Source organism: Megalobrama amblycephala, linkage group LG1 (genome assembly GCF_018812025.1).
Source record: "Megalobrama amblycephala isolate DHTTF-2021 linkage group LG1, ASM1881202v1, whole genome shotgun sequence".
Lineage (NCBI taxonomy): Eukaryota > Metazoa > Chordata > Actinopteri > Cypriniformes > Xenocyprididae > Megalobrama > Megalobrama amblycephala.
In genome coordinates this window covers 55,506,186-55,530,430 of record NC_063044.1, presented here as the reverse complement: position 1 = coordinate 55,530,430, position 24,245 = coordinate 55,506,186, and the positions used below count along the sequence as shown (strand labels likewise).

Genomic DNA, 24,245 nt, shown 5'->3' with positions numbered 1-24,245 from the left:
CCCATTACCCCTACCACTCCAGCCAAAAGAGAATCGAGACACCCCTACCCCTTCACGTGAACCCTCAAAACGAAGGGGTAGGGGAAAGGGGAAGGGGTAAGGGGTAGAAATGGGATTGCAGCCCAAAACACACAAAACACTAGTTTATCAATAAATTATTAAAATGTACAGACAGTCTCCTTCAAGCCACATTCATATTCTTTATGTTTGCTGGTATGCTGCTGCAAGCTTTATCCGTGCGTTTGAGCGCTAATTAGGCTGTTTTATATATAGGTGATTCAAGGCTCATTATTATTATTTATATGGTTTATTCATTTAAAGGCGCGATTAGTCGACTAATCGCTTAAATGAACGAATACTATTCGACTAGAAAATTCTTTAGTGGAGGGCAGCCCTAATTATGTATTATTATCTCCAATATGAGTGTTTGTAGGACAGAAATAACGATACTGTGTGGTGGAAAAGAAGCAGTGAAGCAGTTTCATACCTATACATGAAAGCTGCTCTATCTGGGTCAGCAGCAGCGCAAACACAGGTTTGAATGTTTCACTGTTATTGTACTTGTCAAAGTTTTAATAGACATAGCCTTCATTGTCATTTAGGAGTGAGATCGCGTGTGTGTTTGAATCAAGATCGTGATTGTTATTCTTTTATCGACTAATCGTGCAGCTCTGTTGGAGAGTATAGTATAGTTCTGTACATCTTTGTAGATATCCCAAGCTGTAAAAGCAGTATAGATGAATCCTCATACCTCCCAGCCCTAGAAATAGTTAAAGTACCACCAAGAAACCTCATGCACATGCTGATCCGCATGTACACTACGTGACTGAGTACTTTGAGTGAGTGCAAGAGCCTCCCAGATGATCTTGAGCTCGCTGAAAAGATCCAATTGAGACACACCACTGAGTAATGGTGACTGAAAAGCTGCCAAAGCACTGGCTCTAAGAGTCAAGCTTTGCTTCTGTAATCCACCCTTGAGCCAATAGGAGGGGGCAAATAAATGACCGTAATTATCCTGAGAGCTGTTATTTGCATATCTTTGCTTCCTTTTTCTCTGACATTAGTTTTCATTCGCTTTGCCATTTAAGTTTCTATTTAGGTTGATTTAGTGTAAGTGTTGGTTACAGCCTCCATGACATTAAGGCAGCGCTGCTCATAAAAGACGTCACCGAGTGTGTAAGTCTTGCTGCTAATCTACCTCAGCCCACTGTTATTGCTCTTCAACACCGAGGCGACGTGGAAGGATTGTGCCAGCCTGCCACTGTGCCCGCAGTCTGCTGCCTGACTGTTTCAGAGCGGTCTGCAATGCATTTTAGTGCAGTTTATGGAGGTATTAAAACACTTCCCCTCCAAACCAGCATAGTTAGTGTAATTAAAGTCTATGGCTGCCTCAAAGTTCCCTAATCATTCTTTTCCCCCTGGTGTGCTCTCTCTCTCTCTCTCTCTCTCTCTCTGTTACATTCTAATTCTGTCTCTGCCTATATTGCTCATCCTTTTTCTCTCTCTCACTTTGTAATGGGAAGGATTTAGCTGTCTGATGAATAGCACTGCACTGGCTAACTGATCCCATAGGGTCTGAATGGATGCTGATTCTGGCCAAGAGAAAAGGCCACAGCCCTAGAGATCATCTGATGATGGCGGTCACACATTTCTCCAGCTGCACCACTTCAAGTCTCTACCGCCCGTCGGGAGTCTCTTTCTCTATTACAGGTCCTCTGTCCTGCTTGTTGATGCACCGCTCGACCAGCCATCAATCGAAACCGGACGGTTTTCGTTCCAAACACACGATCGGCAACCGAACGGTTGTTAGTTTTATTTTGGCTGATCTCTATTCCGGACTTGCACACAAACTGCATTGCAGTCATTTCCCAAAATGTCATTTATGTGGAAAAATAGCAAAGTCTGTAAACAGGACGTTAACACAGGCCAGAGACGGGACATTTTGTTTTTGCTTTAAATCTTGAGATTATACAATCTAATTCAAAAACAACTGCGCATGAATACTACATGTTTGTTGCATCTTTGTTTGGATTGTAATTAAAATGCAGTGGTTGCCTCTAATTTAAAATGGCTACAGATATTATTTAAGGCCATTAATTTGCTCCTGTTATCGGAATTGGCCAATCTGCTTGTAAAAAAAAAAAAAAAAAAAATGCATATGATGATCCCATGCAAGAGGGTTTTTTGCATTTTTTTTTTTTTTCTAGAAGATTACAATAATTTTCAGTTCAATTTCAATTAAAAATTATTTATTAGTTTTATCCAGATTTTTTTATAGCATATGCAATAGTACCATAAAGATAATGAACAAAACACAGTTGTCTTTTTATTTTCTCTCAGATTGGCAAAATATATTTTAACAGTGATAAATAAAAATATGAACATTTAATTTTATAAATAATTTATATGTTATATATTTTATTTTATTTATAAATTTTAGAAAGTGTTTGTAGCTTGCTTTTTTTGTGCTTTTTTTACAAAATAGCATAGAATTTTATATATTTTAGTAAATCTGTTTATTTACATCTGTTATCTAGAATATTATAGAAATTTTTTCATTTAAATTTAATTTTTTCAGATTTATTTTATAGCATTTAAAATAGATCCACATACTACTGAGCAAAATGCATTTCTCTTGAATTGTGTGTGTTATATAACAGTAAGATTGAAAAAAAATCTACATATATTTTGGTGAATAATTTTATATTTTTATTTCTAATTGTTCATGCCTCATTCCTTGCAACAAATGCATGTTTCTTCCTTCTATTGAGTACATCTCTGCATATGCCTTTATCTTGCTCGCTTCTGACTGGAGTTTGAAAACTAAATAGTCAACATGATGGTAATAAACTATTAACATATATATATATATATATGCCATTCAAGACACTTTAAATCATACCATGGTATTGCCATGGTACATGTCCACCCTGCTGCTTTTTAGTGCTTTCTTAGTGACAAATCCCTCATGCCAGCAGGAAAGTGCATTGTGGGATTGCATCTGTAGTCACAGTGTCAGACTCATCCATAAACCTCAGTGTTTTTTTTTTTTTTCCTTTTCTCCCACAAGCACAGTGATGTACAATGCAACCACATTCAGCACATAGTCCTGACCACAGCCACATACTATAAAGGAAATCAATACTTCATAACAGCTCCCAGGCAGGCAGGGAATCCTGCATCTGTGTCTACAAGTTGTAGGGAGAGACAGAGAACTTCAGGTGTAACAGGATCAATGGTAGGAACCAACACACAGACAGAAACACACACACACACATACATACATACTGATAACTCTCCGGATATGATGCTGTCTTGACGCTGGCCTGTGTTAGGGTGGAAGTAGACTGGCAGCATGTGGAAGAGCTGTCAGAAGAGCTCAGGAAAAGCCAGATATGAGGGCCAAGGGGTTAGGCTCAACCCCAATCTGAGAATCCATTTTCTGCTCGAATTCTTCACAGTCATTCGTCACCTCTGCATTCAGAGCTCTCTCTCTCTCTCTCTCTCTCTCTCTCTCTCTCTCTCTCTCTCTCTCTCTCTCTCTCTCTCTCTCTCTCTCTCTCTCTCTCTCTCTCTCTCTCTCTCTCTCTCTCTCTCTCTTACTGTGAGAAGTAAATGTGGCTTTCCCCCCCCTTATAGTTTGGCAGTCCCTCTGACTGTGTCATGTGAAGAGTTGTTCTAATCTCTTCTTCCAAATTTTGTGAGGCCTTTCCCTCCTTTTATGAGATTCTTTTCAAGTTTTAATAGGCACATGGGCGCATTGAGTCTTTGAAGTGTGGTTCTCTACACCATGTCCCATCATTGTTTCAAATTAAGGGCTTAAAGATAGTGCATTTCCCTACATCTCAGCGTTTTTGTACAGCCTCTCCTCCTCTCATTTTACCACACAATCAAGTTGAAGAGCTCTGTGTAAACAGTTTTTAAAATAAAAGTGGCTGAAAAGTGTAGTGGTGGGACTAGGAACACACTCCTATTAATATTCTGGCAATAATTATTTTTATGGTATAGGTGATAACTGATAAATGGCAATATTAAGATCCTAAAATGAATGAACAAATGAAATTAATACATTTTGTACATTTAAAAAAAAGTATAAAATAAATTACTCTAAAATATACTCTGGAAACCATTGATTTCCATAGTATTTTTTTTCCATACTATGGAAATCAATGGGGTCTATCAACTGCTTGGTTACCCATATTCCTCAAAATATCTTCTTTTGTGTTCAGCAATGATGACAGAATTTTCATTTTTGGGTGAACTATCCCAAGATGCCAGGTCGGGATACTAGCATGCAAAACATTTGCAAATGCATATTACAGTGCATGGTTAAGCCGGTCTCAGGCCGAAGGTGTTAGAGATCAGGGTTAGCTGTACTTGGTAGAATGTTGGAAAGTTGGTTGCGCGTGGGCAAGTGGTGGGCAGGTTCATATCGGAGCCTGCAGCTACCTTTTACTATTATACTTTTCTGGCTTGGCAGAACAGATAGGCCTGTGTAAAGAGTAGGGAAGTCAGAACTAACAAAACATGGGTACCAGGTTGGGCCATGTTGTTGAAACAGTTGTATACAGTGGTACTGTTCAATTAGATTGTAAAAGTGGTGTTGTATCCACTTCAAATGAATGACACCCATTCGCAAAGAATGCACGTTTAGATATGATTCAGTTTGTTTTATTGAAAGAAATGAATACTTTTATTCTGGAAGGATGCATTAAATTGATCAAAAGTGACAGTAACAATGTTACAAAAGATTTATATAAAAACTGCTGTTCTTTTGAACTTTCTATTCATCAAAGAATCAAAAAAAAAATTGTATCACGATTTCCACAAAAATGGAGCACAGCTGTTTTCAGCATTGATAATAATAAGATTTTTTTCTTAAACACCAAATCATCATATTAGAATGATTTCTCAAGGATCATGTGACATTGAAGACTGGAGATATGATGCTGAAAATTCACCTTTGCCATCATAGAAATAAATTGCATTTTAAAATATATTAAAATAGGAAAGTTATTTTAAACTGTAATAATATTATACAGTTTTACTGTATTTTTGATCAAACAAATGTAGCCTTGGTGAGCATAAAAGACTTCTTTAACATTTTTTTTAATCAGGAAGGTCACAAGAACATATTTTTACTTACAAGGACAGAATGCCAAGAGGTAGTTGGCTTCTTGAGGGAATACTGAGAATGAAACTGCTGAGACCTGAAAGAGATAAATTAAGCAAATGCCAGGCTGAGCTTGGATTAAATGCAGAACTGGGACGTCAGATGTGGATAATATTGTTATTTGGTTTCCTATCAGAGGGGCACATTAATGCATGGACAACAGCCATGGGTTAATATCAGAATTGGATATGATCTGATGGAACTGCGCCATGATGGCTGGATGTAAATGAGATCTGTTAAAGGAGATGGATAGGAGAGATAATCAGTACTTATTCAGGGTGTTTTTGCAGATTTATTAAGCTCTGAGGTATAGAGCTATCTAACCAAAAAAAGAAAAAAGAAAAGAAGAAAAATGTCTTGTCTGAATGTTTCAGACAAACCACTGACCTCAGAACTCTCAATCGGATGGAAAGGTGTGTGGAGAGATGATGTGTGAATATTCAAACAGCATGTTTTGTTTTGCTGTAGCAGCAGAGCTGAGAGAATAGCAAAAGTACTGAGTCATGAACAGAAGGAAAGCGTTTTTTTTTGAGTGTCTGCTGGCATCGAATGCAGTTGCAGTGTTCTGCTGTCCGTGAAAGGGCACCCCGATGCTGAACAGGACTGTTGCATCACTATTCTCGCCATTGATTTTCTCGTATCGACATCCACTCTGCGTCACACTCAGATAAATGATGTAGCGAGCGTGCTGCCAATGTTTGTCTAAATTGGTTCCCTCCTCACACATCTAGTCTATAATCGTCATTAAATATTTTTAGATATAGGCCTACAGTGACTTGTAGCAGAGCAGCAGAGAATTTTGGATGTACCTTCTATTCCTTTTTGCATGAGTTGCAACAGCTTCTAATTATAATATGGCTTTCAGTTTGGTTATTTTTACTGTTTGCTTGCTTGTTTTGTATCAATGCACAGTTTTATAACATAGCTCTTAATGGGGGATAATTAGGAAATGGTTTGTTTGAATGATTTGTATAGAAACATACTTTTTATGTAATCAACACAATGACTGCAATTGTTGTGTAATTAGATTTTACAAGGTACTGTAGTTTCCCACATGCTGGTTTTCTACAGATTAGTAACTATTAAAGAAAAGGACCGGATTGCTGTTACCAGCTGATAAAAATGTAATTCATTTTCTAACTATGTAAAGTAATGCAGTTTGATCGTTGTATTCAGACAAAAGGGCCCTTTCATTGTGGATCCGCGTGCTAATGCATTACCAAAAAGTTAAATTGAGACCTGCTGAGTTGTGCCGTTGGCCAGAGCCTTTGAAATCGGGATGGCAAGGATGGAATGGTATGCCAATTAACGGTCCGGTGCTTCTCGGGTTTTCTGTTACAGATTGTGTATTGATACTCCGTATGCTTGTGCACGACTGGACCGTGCTGGCAGAGAAGCCATCCATCAAGTCCCATGTGTGTATAACCTGATTGAGCCAAACTCTACATCTGCAGAGTTTAGGGGAGTTAGCATGGCACCGGCATTTGCTATAAAAGCAAAGCAGGGGAAGACTGACTTGAGACAAGTTCTGCCAGTCCACTTTTGGGAGTCTGTTTGATGTTCTTATTCCTCCACATGGGCCGCAGAGAGGAGCCTGGATGTTTTAGTTCTCCATTGGTTGATGCCTCCCAAATAACAGGCCTGGAAAACCGCCTTTTGCGCTGACCTTGCTGCTGTCATTATGTCCAAATCTGGGTTGTTCCATGCATATACCTTACTATTAGCAATCAGAGAAGAGATTAGCCCAAAATACACCCCATTTCAGTGTGCTGTTTTTGATGCGTGTGGCAGAGAGAACCGAAGGGCCCGAGCCAGGGTGGGGCAGTTCTCGGTCCTGGTTCGTGGAAACGTATTTCTGAGCATGGTGGGTTTCAGCCTGTTTACACAAGCGGAATGAAAGAGCAGTGGGTCTTCCTACACAGACCTGCTTTTTACACGCACGCCCCGCGGTCCTGTCGCCCACACAAAGCTGTAGTTCTCCCACGCTTCCTGGCTGAAAGGGGTGGTTATGTAAAGGCATTGGGGCCCAAGTCCCAGACCACTTCTTATGCGAGGAGGCCACATGTCGAGCAATCTGTCTCACAAGCAGCACCTTGAGCATTCATTAAGAAATCCTTAGCCGAGAGTGGCCGCATCCATTGTGGATTCTGTCTAATTGCTGCGCTGCCTCATTTGTATGCCTCTTTAAACACTCTGCCTACAAGGCTTTACCCCCCTCATTAACAAAGGTTTCCTGTCGACGGAAAGGTGGTAGTTTGTTTGTTTTGATGTAACGGGTTTAACTAAAGAACATGCGTGGAATATGATTGCGTGGACTTGCTCTCTGAAACCGATCAGGGGCCAGATTTAAAGGGAACCTATAATGTAATATAAGTCTCTGGTGTCCCCAGAATGTGTTTGTGAAGTTTCTGCTCAAAATACCCCACAGATAATTTATTATAGCTTGTCAAATTTGCCCCTGTTTGGGTGTGAGCAAAAACACGCCGTTGTGTGTCCCTTTAAATGCAAATGAGCTGCTGCTCCCAGCCTGCTTTCCAGAAGAGGGCGGAGATTTAACAGCTCACACTTCGGTTGCTCAACAACAACAAAGCTGAAGAATCTCACGCAGCAAAAATGACGATTGTCAGTAACCGGAGTCGGACACTGATGGAGAGACTCAAGAAGTTGTTACAACTTTTAGAATGCAACTGGACGTTTCTGAATGGTTAGTGGATAAATTTATGTAGTTGCTGTGGAGTTGATCCAACCCATCGACTAGCATGTGCCATCATGTTAATCTTTTGTGCAAATCCATTATTGAATTGACCCTCTTTTGTGAAGCAATCCAGCTTAAAATGATGGCATGGCAACAACACTCTACTAGAACAACTCTTCCTCTTCTCTAAAGCATCCCAACATGACCTCACCCCCTTTGTTACATGTTCCCAGGGACGGGATTTATGTAAATCTTGGGGTTTGTGATGTCACAAACACGTGAAGAAGCTCATTGTAGTCCCGACCAGCCGTTTGTTGTAGTCCTTAAAAAAGCTATTTCTGTAAATGAAATATCTCTCTTTGGATTGAACTTTGAGCATCGTAACTTTGCAGATGTTGTTTATGCTCAAACAGCAACAGTACACACTAACTAAAGTTAAAAAAGTGAAATCATAATCAAGGATTTAAGAAGATTTTCTAAAGGAATTTCTTAAGATAAATTCTAAGAAATATGTATGTTCCTAAGTGCATTTTTTTTTTTTATATTCTTAAATTCATAAATGTTTTCTTTCTTTCTTTTTTTTTTAAAGAAGAAAATAACAGTTTTTTGGTAATATAAAAGATGAACTATTCTTAAGTTAAAAAATAAGAAAAGAAAAGGAGTTAAGAAGAATATTATTCTTAAGAATGTTTTGAGTAACCGGGTTGTGCGCCATTCAGAACTGAATTTTAAATTCTAATTAAATTCCTGAATTTGAACAAAATTTGAATTCAGGCAAAATAGCAATTTACATGATAGGATGTAGAATTACAATGAATTTAAATTCAAAGAAATTAATTTTTACCTAGAAAAGCAAAATTATCAAGACAAACTTTAAATGTTAATGTTGGCTGGATAGATAGATCCCTTACGTCACCATGTCCTTCTTAACCTGTATAACGTTCTTTCTTTCAAAGGATATTTTAAAATATGTCTTAGTGTTTTTGTCCATACATTGTCAATGGGCTTCTTCAGAACCTGCGTTACACAGAAGAATGAAAGAAAAACATACAGGTTTGCTATGACACAAGGGTGAGTGAATTATTTTTGAGTGAACCATCCCAACTTCCTATGAGATGTGCCAGTTCTATTAAATTCAAATGGAGCCGTTTCTTCACTTTTGAATTTTGCTCAACCCTAATAAAGAAGAACAGAATGTGCAAGACTGATGAGATGTGGGGTTGGCAACTGGAAACCTTCTTAAACAGGCCAGCTTTCACTAGTTGAGCTGCACGACTCCATATCCCTCAGACTTAGGAAAGCATTTTCTGAGACAGTGCCAGAAATCCCTACCATAATGGATTACTGTTGACCACTTGATACAAAAGCCGAGGCCTTAAACCTTAAAGCAGCAGGCTAAGCCTGGCTTAATGTTTGCTCATTTGCACTGGTGAGAGCTGTGGGCCCTGCACTTCAGAGGGAAGAGGATGATGCCAATCAGGCCTCATGCCAACAGGTGCTCAGCAAGCTTGGGGCTGCGTTCAATAGGAAAAACGCCACAAAGCGCCTCAAGCAGAGGCTTATGGGGAATCTCAGCGCTCTTCACAGAGAGCCCAAAACTGATGATTCTGAGCTTAGTCCAGCACAGCTTACCAGCTTTGTGCACAAATCACAGACCAGATAGGGGTTCAAATGTAAATCTTCATGCTTGAGGCACTGTCGTTAATGCTCAAACAATTAGTGCTTGTGCCCTTGTATTAGTTCTGTTAATCTGTTAATGGTGAAGTCTTTAAGCATTTGTCAGAGCTAAAAGCACATACAACGTTTTTAAACTAAACATACTATTGTCAGTATTAAAGCAACAAACAGCATTTCTCTATCTCAAAATGAGCAATTTCTTTAGCTCTTTATCATAATAAACCCTAAAATAAGGTTAATTTTTATCAATTAGTGGATTTGATGAAGCACGCATAGTAAGAAGTAGGTCAGGGTGCTTTTCTATGATTTTTCGGTAGAGTTGGGTAGATTTGTGCTACGTCTGTGTACAAATGATCAGTCATGTTGTGGCAGGCCGTGATCAAGGACTGATGATGGCCTCTATCCTTACATGTTGGAAAAGAAAGCTATGTGCTTTCAAGTTCAGAAGCTTTCATAAACATTAAAGTTGTCATGCAGGGTCCTCATCGTTTGAAGTCCCATGATCATGTCTCGTAGCTACTTATCAAAGACCGTTTTGAGCCGGTTACATTTCTCATCCATCACAAATGTTTGTCAGGAGTCTAAATGGGTTTAATGGGTGTTTTTGGGTGTGCATAGTGGAAAGTAACTAAGTGATTCTAGATTACAGATATGCGTGCTCCTGGTCATATTGTGATTGTTTGTGCACATTTTTCCAAATAGCAATGTTTTGTCCTTTAATCCAACTGTAATAACTTACTCTTGAAATATGGGTAATTGGATAATGTTAACCAATAGAGAAATATATAGCCTAGATGGGGACTATTTTGATACTTTTCTGCACTGAACATCCTGTTTCACTCTGAAAAATGTCAGATTCTGGAGGTGAAATGATGCAAACTTTGGTTTTTTTTTGTGTTTTTTTTTTTTTTTGCCTGCACATGTTTCTTTTAGTCTTAAATGACCATAAACCACAGAAGTTCTCTTCCTCTTGTGGCCATTTCCCACCTTTGCCGTCTTTATTTTCTTTTTTCCTATTGCCTTTTTTCTATCTTTTTCTATTCTTCTAAACATTTTCTTTCTGCCTGGTCTGCTTGTTCTCCAAGATAAGCTATCCTCTCTAATGTAATATCCTTGTTCTGGTTTTGTGGCATCTCGTTGACTCATGTTGGTCTTGTAGAAGAAGGTGTTGTAGCTCTGACAGTCCTCTGAGTGTCTCATGCAGACCTGCTCTTCTCTGCCTGGGGGGCTGAGCTGGGCTTATTTGTCATCTCTAGTGGAAGCGCTTTTCACTATTTTCCCCAGTAGCCCACTAAGAGCTGCGAGCAAGAATGACTAAGGGACCAGCCCCTTCATTAGACTGAATCACACAGAACAGGGACACTGCTCAGAGCAAAACAGTGTGTGAGAGAAAAAAGGCAGAGCAATGTCTCTAGGCATGCGAATACTGTACTGTACTGGTTATGTTTTCGTAAATGTGGTTGCATGCATGTTAGACTGCTTGTTTGGCTTGACAAACAATGAAAGACTTCCTCTGTGGTTTTTGATGTTTGAAAGAAAGGCCAGGTTATGCATCAAGTTGCTTCTCTCTGCCTGTCCTTTGTGTCTGCCTCATTGTTGGGAACAACTGTTCTGTTTGCAGAGGTGATGAAAGCCCATAGGCAATTTTCACTCAATCTGCCTAATATCCAAATCAATTTTAATTCAGTTTGGTTTAGCTTGGCCTCCATCTCCAGGATGAAAGCACAAGGTGATGGCAGCAAGATATAAACACCCTGAGAGTATGGTAGAAATTTTGGATGATGCCACTGACCAACATCCAATGCTTAGCTTTGTTTGGAATAGTATTCTACTCTTTATAGTAAATAGTACTCTTTGTAGTACACTTTATAGTAAATAGCTTTAATACTGTGCACAATATGCAGATTTTCTGAATTCATAATGAACAGAGTATATTTAAATTGTATTGGCCACACCCCACAGGATGTTGAACTGGAATATGAAGTTGAATAGGTAATGGCATTCTGGGAATAGAAGTGTTCTTCTAACCTGGTCTATAAAATGAGTGACATTTCTGACAATTAAATTTTGTTTTTAAGGCCTATAAAACCTTAAAACTGTGTGACTTTTTAAACCAAACTTTCAGATGGGTTTGTCAAAAACCTTTCTTATATAACAAAAAAGCATGCCTTGTAGTTATATGAATTTTCCTTGAATTTTTTTTTTATTTTAATTTTGAATTTTTATTCTTCCTCAAATATAAATTGCAATTCTGCATCATATTTGCTACCTTAAATCAAATTAATTTTAAATTTTGGAAGTTAAATGATTTCCAATTTAGCTCTGAATGGCGTGCTACTCTCATAATGACTTTCTGTATCTCATTTGCCTGATGTGACCCTCCATTTCCATGTGAATAATATCAGCCCTGATTTTTTTTTTTTCCTCTCTCTTTCATTATTTGATAATACTGCCAACAACCGTTAACTCTTACTAGTCTTAAAGGTCCAGTTCTTCGTGATCCCATGTTTCAAACTTTAGTTAGTGTGTAATGTTGTTGTTAGAGTATAAATAAAATCTGTAAAATGTTAAAGCTCAAAGTTCAATGCCAAGCGAGATATTTTATTTAACAGAAGTCGCCTACATCGAACGGCCAGTTTGGACTACATCCCTCTACTTCCTTCTTTAATGACGTCACTAAAACAGTTCTTTGACTAACCTCCGCCCACAGGAATACACAAGAGTTGCGTTTGTAGAGTGTGTTTGTCGCCAAATTGATAGGGTAAAATTAAAGACATGTTTACAATAACACTGAGCGCGTGCATCTCCACGTTATGGTAAGAGGCGTGACCTTTCCAGGCAAGATGCGCTAAACTGCTGTCGAATCACAACACAGGAACCGCTGGCACAATCAGAACTCGTTACGTATTTCTGAAGGCGGGACTTCATAGAACAAGGAAGTCATCAGCCCGTTTTTATGACAGTGGAAACAGCGGTATACAGATAAGTAAATTATGTGAAAAATACTGTTTTTTTACACGCGAAACATGAACACATGTTGTATTGCACACTATAAACACAATCAAAGCTTCAAAAAAACCACGAAAAACGGGACCTTTAAGTATATAATGTGCAATATATAATGTTGTAATAGCTTACATGCAGAACAGGGAGGCTTTATTTGATTTTGAACTACATTTCCAAAAAAAAAAAAAACAAGTAAACAGTCGGTAATAAAATAAGAACAAATAAACAAATTGCAAATGATAGCACAAATAAATACAATAGAATTAAGAGACAAATTAAATAAACATGGCGTTACGTTTTTCAGGTGGGTCTAACAGTAGTGTTCTGGTACGAAATACTACAGAAATGAAAGTAATCAAATGTAAAATAACACTGCATAGTTTTCACTATATAAATTAAATTAAAAAGCAGATTAATGATTACAGTTAAAGGTACAAAATTCAGTCAAGAGCAGCGAGTGATTTTCTCTTTGTCTTTTGTTCACTGATTACCATGACAGACAGAAGCAGGTTTATTAGGCAGCTGTCACTTTAAGAGCTTATGCATGGATCCAATATGCTGTTACACAACATGCATTTTCTCTCAACTCTATATATTTTCAAAAACTGACTGTATTTACCCGAATACTCAGCAAGACGGGCATTTTGACCTAATTTTGTATGCATTTGCGCAATAAGCCACAAAAAAGAAGTTGATTTGGTACTCCCGAGCTGTTTGATAGGTGGCTTGATGAGAGCGTCACTTATCTAGATAAACGGTGTGAGCGCAAAACCTGCGGGACTGACTAAAATTTTGTGCAATACAAGCACTATTCAATCGGAGTGAATGATACAAGTGTATGAGAGGAGGCAGGTGTGTATCAATTCTCTGTCAGAGAGAAGAAAGAACGAGAACGCGCAGCTGGTATCAGTGTATCGATACTGCAGAAAAGGAGTATTGGAATCATTTTAGATATTTCGGTATCAATACATCAAAATAGTGATTTTTTTTTTACAACACTATGCCAAACATAGCCCTAGTGTTCTTTTGTACTTGTCCATAGTTTGACCTTTACGAGCAGGTCAACTGTGGCTGTTTTTATTAAGATTCAGACACACACTCTGTGAATGAGGATTCGATGTGGATCGCTGCCATCGGTTCAGTTTGATTGAGTAGCTTGTAGACAGTCACGGTGATTGATGGAGCTGCTCTCTGTGGTGTAGGAAAGGTCAGAGTTGGGTTTCAGCGCCCGTCCCGCATACTATAACCAGCTCGCAAGCTCACCTTCTGCGTCTAGTCTGCACATGTGACCGCATCCACCCCCACTCCCATCCTGCTCGAGCTTTCTGTGACTCATCCTGCACTGACCCTGCGCAGCCACCCAGGCAGAGAGGTCAGGGAGAGGGCAGCCTCTAGGAAGGTGACCCTTGCAGCCCTGGGGCACTGGGTGAGGCAAACTTTGCTGACCTTCTGCTGGGAGAAGCAAACTGAGGTGTTACATATGGTCAGAAATAGCATGAGTAGTGATTGGAAGTGACTTTTGGATTTGCGGCCTGCATTTCCCTGTACAAAAGCTTTATTAGCAAAGCGAGTTTATTGCATTAGCAAATTTGTTATCAGTTTATTGGGGTGAGATGATATGTTTGGTCAGAGGCTATGAGATTATTAATGGAAAGTGATGCTTTAGTTCCTGGCCCACTGTCTTGAGTCATAGTCACATAGTTTCATTGCATGAATGCACTTTTCATGTCTGCATCCATATGTGCACCAGCTCACACATCTGTAAAGCTTGCTCACAGTCAAAGCTCAGATTCTGTAGCCTTAAGCTGAGTCATGTAATGTTTTCTGACGTCCTTTTGCTTCACAGCTTCACAGAGGACTGAAGTATTTATGACTCTCCTAATAGTTGACTAACAGTGTTTCCATTCAGTCCCATTGCTGTTAATCCAACAAGCTTCTGCTGAGATGCAATTCACCCATATGTATCCAGGCGACTCATCTCCTGTGCTTAAGTGCTAGTGCTACTACTACAGAACTTGCAGGAGTTATGGATGACCATTGTCAACGTGTGTGTGTGTGTGTGTGTGTTTGCACGTTTTTGTGACGCATCAGGACACAAATTTGTATAATGACATGGGTATTACATAGGTATTACAAGGAGAGGGAAATCATACAGAATGAGGTTTTTTTTGAGAAAGTAAAAGTGTGCATAGTTTTCTGTGATTGGTTTGGTGTAGGTCTACCCTTAGGGGTAGGGTTGGTGTAGGGCGATAGAAAATACGGTTTGTACGGAATAAAAACCATTACGCCTATGGAATGTCCCCACAATTCACAAAAACAAACCTGCGTGTGCGTGTTGAATATGAATAGATCTTTAATTGTTAGTAGCAGGTGTGGTTCTCAATCTTTTTGACTCCAGGGCGCCTCATTGTCCACAACAATATTCAAAGGTCCCATGACTTTTCCAGTTTTTCATGATTTACTAGATAATGATTAAAGAAAAGGATTTCTACCCGATAAAATATTTTAGAGCTTGGCATAACAAAATATCAAAACAAAACATAACACAATTTCATTATAATTCATAATAAAAAATGCCAATGGAGTTGTAAGATTTACAAAATTTTGATTTTTGTTAGATTTTGGGTTAGAGGTTTGTTAAAATCTTTTATAGTGTTAAATGAATTAAACTTCAGTATTTAAACTATTAATAATTTATTGTTAAAATAATTTACTGTTAAGAAACTATATTCCTGGCTGGATTCATGTTATTGATGGAGTCAGCCTGGATCAGAGCATTTTCCATAAATAATATTTTATTATTCCCACAGTATCCACATATTAGCTGCTGGACTGTGAGGTTAGAAGACAATCAGGGCAGATTAAGGGAGTGTTGTTTGGTTTTCAGTTTCATGTGTGCACTCTCCCTCAAACCTTATTCATTCTTTTAAACCATTAAGGTGTACAGTTACATATAACTATATAGTTGTCAAACAGTCTCTGACGTGAGGCATTGAGAGAACAGGCAAAGCAGCATTCCAGTCTTGCAGCATTCCTCACCACCATGCCAATGACTGCAGGCATGTCATTTATATCAGCATTCATATATATATATATATATATATATATATATATATATATATATATATATATATCCACAGTTACACCAGAAACTAAAACTAAATTGCTCTTATTGTCATCAGTGAAGCTGTGAACACTAGAAGTGGTCATTTGTGGCACAGTTACAGTAGACTGTACTTTTCTGTTTTCTTTGTAAATCATGTGTCAGTGTTGACGATATAGCAGAATCTCTGCTGGTGGACACATTTTCTATGGTATATACCGCCCAGTTCTAGTGTTTGTGTGGCCCGTGATGTTCTTTGCCATCAGAGAGGCAGAAGAAGAGCCAGATAAAAGTGTGCTTGATAAACGAGTATGCGACTCCCACCCTTCTTCTGATGGATGATGCAAAAGAGAGGGGAGCCTCCTCCCCTTGAGAGAGAATACAGAAGGTCTGCGACTGCCAAGGTGCTCAGCGGTGCAGAGCAGGGCTCCCAGAGCACCTTGGGAAATGACAGATTTTTGCAAGCGATCGATAGTCTTCTCTCCAGCAGCCTAACTTACCTCCTGTGGTTGCTCAGGCTATTAATCCAGGGCACTGTAATTTCCTCCTGAAAGCTCCTGGAGGAGGAGCAGACAGGAGTGGAGTCGGCTCTAAACTGCAGCCTTTAGAGGGCCAAAGTGCGGGTGACGCGACAGAGATTTGTCTTTGAAAGTTTTCCCTCACCAATAATACACTCTGCAAGCTCACCAACAAGCTTTAATAAATGCTCTGTAGACAAATTTCACCATAACGGTAAGGAAATGAGAGTTGCAGCTGCGCCTTGTCTTACTTCCTGTCCTCATCTCCATCTCTTTGATTTTCTGTTTGTTTCCATTTCCTCTTATTAATATCTCTCTGGCTGTCTACTGTTACTGTATGTGTACTTTAAGACTGGCACAGTAATCGGTGGACAGAACAAGTTGAGGGGAAAAGTAAGAGCAGTTGACGGGCATAGGAGTCAGGGGATGTGATGCTTGGGGAAGTTAGCAAGAACATGTCAAAGTGGTTGTAATGTCGAAATGGTGGTTGTCGCAAGTTATGTAAGGCAGACATATCCTATGATCAATATGATTTATTGACCTTTATGTAGTCCCTCCTTAGAGTTAAAAGAACCAATGACCTGTTTGATCAGTTTAATGCATGCTAGCAGAATAAAAATAATTTTTCAAAGAAAAAAAATATTTTCAATGGTAGTGTATTATGTTTATGTATAGCAGTTATGTGAAAGGTTTAATATTAATAATCAACATCCTTATTCTCAGTATAAGACTGAGCATTTAACTTGTTTGTCGGAGCTGAAATGGGCAAATGGATTGCTAATATGATTACCAAAATATATAAAGAGATGAAGTGAAAAAGATAAATAAATAGGGCATTTATTTGCAAAACACCATGTAGATATTCATCCTGTCATGTCAGAGATCATATCTTCTCCTAAAGCTTTCACAGCTACAGAAACGTCTCCTGCAATCAGATCAGCACTCAGGTCATGGCTGCAACCTCCTTCCTGTTGCACACACCGTTGCTAGTGGAATATTTCATCAACAGTGACACTTGCAGGAAACGGAAAAATATCAGAAATGACCCATACAAGGTCATGCTCACAGTGGATTACTGTGTGGTTAAAGAGAACATTATTGCTTTTCCAAAATTGTATGTTTGATTACTTATAAAAGTAAATAAGGTATAAAACCTGTTGGTTTTATCTGTCGTGACATTGACGTTCTGTTGGTAGCAGTAACTAATTTACTAACCGTTTCGTCTTCATCTTTCAGGACGGCTACTACTCGCACCGGCCCAAGGAGAAAGTCCGCGTGGACAGCAACAATGAGAACTCCGTTCCCAAAGACTTTGAGAACATAGACAACAGTAATTTCGGGGCACGTTCACAGACACAGAGACATGCGCCCGGCAAGCACAAACAAGGTCTTCTGGAGAAGGCGCATGCGCAGCAAAGCTTGAGCAAGAACTCTAATGAGGTCATTCAGTATGCACAGAACAAAGGTGGCTACAATCAGACGCGCACCGAGCTTCACCGGAAGGCCAATCCCACCCTTCATCCACAGCAAACCCAGCAGCACCGGCACCACCTCCAGCAGGCCAAGCGATCTGCCACACCCACTGCAGACATCAAATACGACCAGCCGCCCAAATGCGAGATCAGCGGCAAAGAGGCGATCTCCGCCCTCTCTCGCGCCAAGACCAAGGAGTGCCGGCAGCAGATCGTGGAGGTTTACTGCCGCCACAAAGAACGCCAGCTCATGCCTGAGAAAGTCACCCGTTATTGCCCAGTAGAGGGTGAGTAGACTTCTTAATTCCATGTTAAAGACCTCATAAATTCAAAATTGGAATTCTGTGGCTTTTAGTCCATGTTTATTAGCTTTGAAGCCATTGCTACTGGACAAATTAACTTGAAGTCGGCATGAAAATTCATCCAATCTACCCTATTGTGAACGATTAATCCATACGTGCATCTCAGATTTTCTTTTTTTAAATTGACCTCGTGATGTTTAATCAAAATGTCTTAACTCTTATAGTCAAAATAACAGACTTCTCCTTGGTGACGTATGCCATACTTCTCCAGTTCTTTAGTCTGCATAAACCCACCCCTCCACAATCGACTGCGAGCTCGCATTCATTTAAGTCAACGGCCATATCTCAAAATTCAATCAACAAACGATATATGCAAGTTCCCGTCCTACATTTTTTTTTTTATAATCCGTTAAACTCTGTAGATATGTCGTTACTTCCATTAAAACACATCTAAAAGTCTTTCTTTTCGAGGAAAATTGACCAAAATATTGATTACTCATTCTACACAACATCCTACACTACATCTACTCTCATAAAGAGAATGTCCCACCCCCTCTGCAACTGACTAACAATAGCAAATGGTTCATTGCTGAAATGTAACTAAAGCCTTTAAAAACAAAGTCAAATTTCCCGGACAAACTTCCTGATTAAAAAGGAAGTATGTCACCACAGGACAGAAAACTTGTCGGGTCTTTAACTCAATGTCATGACGTTTTCCTTTGGGATAAGGACTAATTATAATCATCAACCTGCACTGGCATGAAGCGAAACATTAGCTGGGGTTTATGAGAATTTAGGATAAATAATACTCAAAATAATGATGGTTTTCCCAAATTAATTGCCATCCTGTCTTTGGAGGTTTATGGAAGTAGTGTATTAAGAGTCACAGGGCTGGCAACAGACATTCACAACACTTGTAATTACAATCAGAGACAGGCTGGAAATGAGATTCTGGATTTCCGCGCGAGGTTAGACGGATGTAATTGCTGCACGTTGTCTTTTTTCCCCCTCTCCATCTCCCATAGCTGACTACAGAAAACATATTCATGCAATTATGCAGTGCTCAGTCATCTGCACACAAATCAGGGCTATGGATGCGTTCAAATAGAACAGTGACAGATCTTCTCAGGGCTCCAGAGCCTCTGCCTAGAGAAACTTCCGGAAACCAGAATGGGTTTTGACAGATATGACAGGAACATCACCACAGAGACATGAGTCTGGGACATGCAGAGGTTTTAAGGGGGTGGGGCGGGGCAGGAACGCTTCTATTTCCAGCAAGTACAGTAGACCGACCAAGCCACATGGATGGTGTTTGAATGTATTTATAAACAGTAATTGCATTATGTGGTAACAGACAAAGACTTTGATGGCAAACATGTGAATGGTTTGCCTCAGTGTTGACAATTAGCACAGAAGCAACATAAGTTTGAAGCAAACGGCAGGTTTTTAATGAACATTGTTGGATGAATAAGTTTCAAATGTGGTCCAGGCTGTCGGTCATGAGGGCCCACAAGGAATCTGCGCATTTTTAACATTTTCTCTGTTGACTGGTGAGAGAAGTCTGCAGAATAGATTTACTGAACTGAGAGTGTTACCAAAGTTTCTAAACTCGGTGGCTCTTCTTGGCATGTTTTTTTAGTTGAATGGAGAAATATTGAATATTTCCAAAGCACTTTATGAAGATTACTTTTTTAAAATCTGACAACAGTGGTATTATGAAATTAGGGGCTGTTTACACAACACCGTTTCCAACTAAAAACGTAAAACTTTCTATGTATTTTGGCCGTTCATTTACATGACAACGACGTTTTGGATGCAAGTTTCAAAGTGCACTTTTTTGAAAACGGTCTCCATGTAAACAACAAAAACGCAAACCTGTGAAAACAATGATATCATGCACATGCATATTACGTGTTCAGTCTATAGTGTTTCTTCGACATCTGTAATGGCCTGTCACCAGAATACAGCGTTTTTAGTCATTTTCACAGATTCGTGTGAATGGGGATCATTTTGAAAATGGTGTCGTCTGTACATGGAAAACTCAAAGGAAAAACTTCAGTTTTTAGCATATCATTGTCATGTAAACATACCCTTAGTCTCTGTGCTAACTATATTATTCAGGCCAGTCCATGCATTTACTAGAGTAAAAACAAGCAATATTTCTAACCAAACTTTAAACTTTCAGCTTTTTTACTGAAAGGAGCACATCCATTCTATTCTTTTTTTTATATAAATGAATACATTTATTCAGCAAGGATGCATTAGATTGATCAAAAAATGAAATTTATATCATTACAAAATGTTTCTATTTCAAATAAATGCTGTTCTTTTAGACTTTCTATTCGTCAAAGAATAGAAATAAAATAGAAAACAGTTATTTTAAATTGTAGCAATATTTTTTTATGAATTTTGATCAAATAAATGAAAGCTTGATAGACCTCTTTCAAAAACAGTAAAAAAATCTTACCAAGCCCAAACTTTTGGTATTGGTACAACAAAGTCTAGTAACACTGTGTTTAACTTGCAGAAAATTCTTGCATTGTAGTCCATTAATGTGTCATGCTCTTGATGGAGCGGTGTCGGAAAGATCTTGGAGCAAGAGGCAACACAGATGCTCCGACTTTGAAAATGCTCACCGCTTCAGGCGAAATCACACAACTCCGCTTCTATTCCTAGATTTTTAAAATACAGTACTCTGACAGAAGGGCCAGTGTTTCACTGAGAACATGTCGGAAACAAAATGAAACACAGGGACAGATGATTGACAGGCCAGTCCACACCCCATAAAGACAGAGGACACTGGAGTTAAGATGGTGTAATTGCCTTTAATAAAGGACCTTCATGCCTTTCCCAGCCTCCACCCATCCAGGGTCAGCCAGGTCCTCCCTGAGGGCCAGGAGCGGTGCCTTCTCCTGCTCTCCTTCAGGCTCCATCACAGGGTCTGGGAGACCAGGGCAGTTTAGGACAGTAACGACAGGCTCAGCTTTCAGATTATAGTCATTACCCCCTCAAGGCCCATGTCTTCAGTCAGCATGGCCTCACGCCAAATCGTAGTGCCTTCAGTGTAATTTCATATGAGCTTTTAAAATTAACCTCATGGCCTGTAATGAGTAATTCAGCTTGCCCTTCTTTAGAAGTGGCATGCTATACCATGACATGGAGAGAAGTCCGCCATGTATTTATTCTGTGGGCATTTTTAGAAAGCCACAAACGACCGAAGCTCAGCCCTTGTGGTCTACGCCAAGCTATTTGTGAGTGCTGAATATATGTCTGAAGGAAGGCGGGGATGGTGTCTTATATCAGCCATTGTGGAGATGGTATCAGTGAAACACTTATAGGCCAATAGGTGATCATGTGGTGTATTGTTGCGGTTCTGGATTCCGGCGTTATAGCGGTGTCTCGGATGGATTGAGGTGCCCTCGACTTGGTTTAAGTGTTAGAGAGGTTCATCTGTTTCATCTGAGACCATTGAGGGATACTCTCAATGACTGCATCACACAGTCAGGTTTTGAGAGTGATGACTGTATTTACTAACAGGAGTGTCTCTTGAATTGTCCTGTACTTATATAAAAGGAAGCCCCTTTTCTATTCTCACAATATTCATGAATAATAACTGTAACCATATTGGTGAAAGTAAATGAGTTGTTAGCTAAAATAGTGTTTTTTCATTAATGCACTAAAATGAAAGCATTGTTTTAGCTAAGTTTTAGCTAATTTTTAGCTTTATTTTAGCTCCCTTTAACCTCTAAAATTTGTGATCACAATGAAATCAACTGTGACAATATTGACCAAAACCAGTGAAAACTTTTGATGACAGCCATAATTTTTCAAATGAAAAATGTACACTACCGTTCAAATATTTGGGGTTGGTAATGGCAAGTTACCACTGCATGGTACGGTTCGGTACGGCTCACTTTTTGGCGTTTTTCCACTGCATGGTACAGCTCGGTACGGCATGGTATGGCTCACTTAGTACCGATACTAAATGTGACGTGTAAACACTGCAGATCACTGATTGGTCAGAGAGAATTGTCACTACCAGCGTCATTGGATTTGAAACACGAGACACTAAACCCGCTAGATTTAAATAGTAACAGCCACCGCAGTATCATTTGTTTGTGCGACTTTTTTAAACAACTTGCTTTAAACGACCGTCGCGTGCAACTTGAAAAAAAGAAATGGCTGTATCGTGACGAGATACAAATGGGCAAGTGACATATGTATGCAATTTCCAGTGAAAACCATCCCGCTCGGTCTTATATATAAATGTTTGTAACTTACCATAGTAAATCAGGGTAAGATAAAGACACGTTTTGGAAGAACTATTGATGATATTTTTTAAATGTTACATAGTGCACCTTTAAGATGGTTCTTTACATTAACATTGTGAAATATTATTCTAATTTAAAATAACCAATTTATATTTGAAAATGCAATTTTTTCCTTTGATGTCAAAGCTGAATTTTCTGGGGCGGGGGGGAAGGTGAATTATCCCCTTAAATTAATTTCTGAAAACTGACTGCCTAAATATGTTTTATGTCTAGACGTGGATAAATTAGTCTTTTGAGTGCATTTTGGCTAATATGTGTGTGTGTGTTTGCACAGGCAAAGTAAATGTGAATGTGCATTGGGAGGAGGACTCAATGGAGACTGTGCCTGCTGTACCGGTGCGGATAGCCTTCGTGTTGGTGGTCCATGGACGGGCCTCTCGTCAGGTGCAGCGTCTCTTCAAGGCCATATACCACACGTCTCATTTCTACTACATTCATGTGGACCAGGTATGTCTGCAACACACATCCAATTTTTAGATTTGTATAATGGTGAGAATATTCTGAAAAGATTGAGCAGCAGGAAAGGAGTTATGGAGTTGTAAAGCTGTTAACAAATATATATTATTAAAAATGTTTGTATAAAATATAAATAAACTATTTGAACTAATTAACTAGTCAGTTGTTGGGTGAATAGTCAACCATCTCTGAGAGCAAATAGTGGGGGATGGGAAAGAGAGCAGAATGCTGGGTAAACAGTGGGCTCCAAACCACTCCATTTATTCAGTAAGCTGTTTCAAAAGCCTGATGGAGATTTATTAAAGAGCCATACTTCAGTGTCTTTCACACCATTTACTCTCTCAGCTTGGCAAGTGATAGAGTGTGAACATGAAAGGCTGTTTGTTCACACACACATACACACAGATAACGCTGCAACCCCCCCCTCCCTTAATTACACACATACAAAAATACACTTAATGAGCTACTTGAATTTATGGCAGGAATGCGTAGGGTGAGTACACTGTCTTGTAATTTCGAAAGTGCAGGATAAAGAGCTGCTTTTCAATCAGTCCATCATCATGGAGACAAGCTTCATAACTCCATAAAACGAGTTAAAGGAGGGGTGGTGTAACAGAAAACACACAGGTAATCAAAGACTGTGATGTGTATATCTCAAGAACAATGTAGTGCTTCACACTTGCATGCCAAGTTTGTTACAAGCACTATACTACAAAAAAAATCACTTTTTCATATTTTCTGGTAAAATATCTAAACATCTTTAAAACAAGATGTGTACTTGAGAAGTAAAACTGTGTTAGATAAATACTTACTTTCAGCACAATTCTCACAAATTTTAGGGATGCACAACATATGAGCAGATATTAGAGAATTTTTTTAAATTATTTGACAATATTGGATGTATATCGGTCGATATTTAATTGTGCATTAATTGATTAGATTACCTTTTAATAACACTGTTCAGTGTAATCTTTAGCAATTCTCAAAATGAATATTCATTTTTCATATTGCACATTATATTCTTGTGATGCCCAAATTCACTTGTAGCATTTAAAATGAGTGTTTTATTTTTATTTTTTAGACAAAGTAGTATTGAATATTAATGTCTGGAGTTTATCGGTTATTGGCCATAAAATGAAAATAATTCTCTGCTATCAGACAGAATTTTGATATCTGTGCTTCCCTACTAAATTTTCCTAGATTAATGCTTAACTTTCTATCAATGAGGTAAGAAAAGTACATTTAATTCAATTTAATTATTTGAAAACTAAAATGATTTGTTTCTCAAGTAAATTGATCTTTTTTTAGGATGTTTAGGTATTTTTACTGGGAAAACAGGACAAGTGTGTAGGTGTACACACAGTACATGAAACTCTGTGCCACCTGACTGTTTGAAAAACCTTCATCCACTTCATTCAATCTGTTTTTCCCCACAAGGTGCCCTTAGTGGATGGTCAGACTTTGTTTATCTCATGATAACGCTGGTCACGTTTGACTGACTGATCCCAGATA

The 24,245-nt window shown here is 38.9% G+C and overlaps 1 protein-coding gene across 1 annotated transcript in view; it reads left to right on the top strand.

Moving 5' to 3' along the window:
* xylt1 (xylosyltransferase I) overlaps positions 1 to 24,245 on the top strand; it is a 69,268-nt gene that overhangs the window by 19,113 nt on the left and 25,910 nt on the right. The window contains 2 exon segments of the mRNA XM_048202603.1: positions 17,409 to 17,931; positions 22,552 to 22,724. Coding sequence (XP_048058560.1) covers positions 17,409 to 17,931; positions 22,552 to 22,724 — 696 coding nt within the window.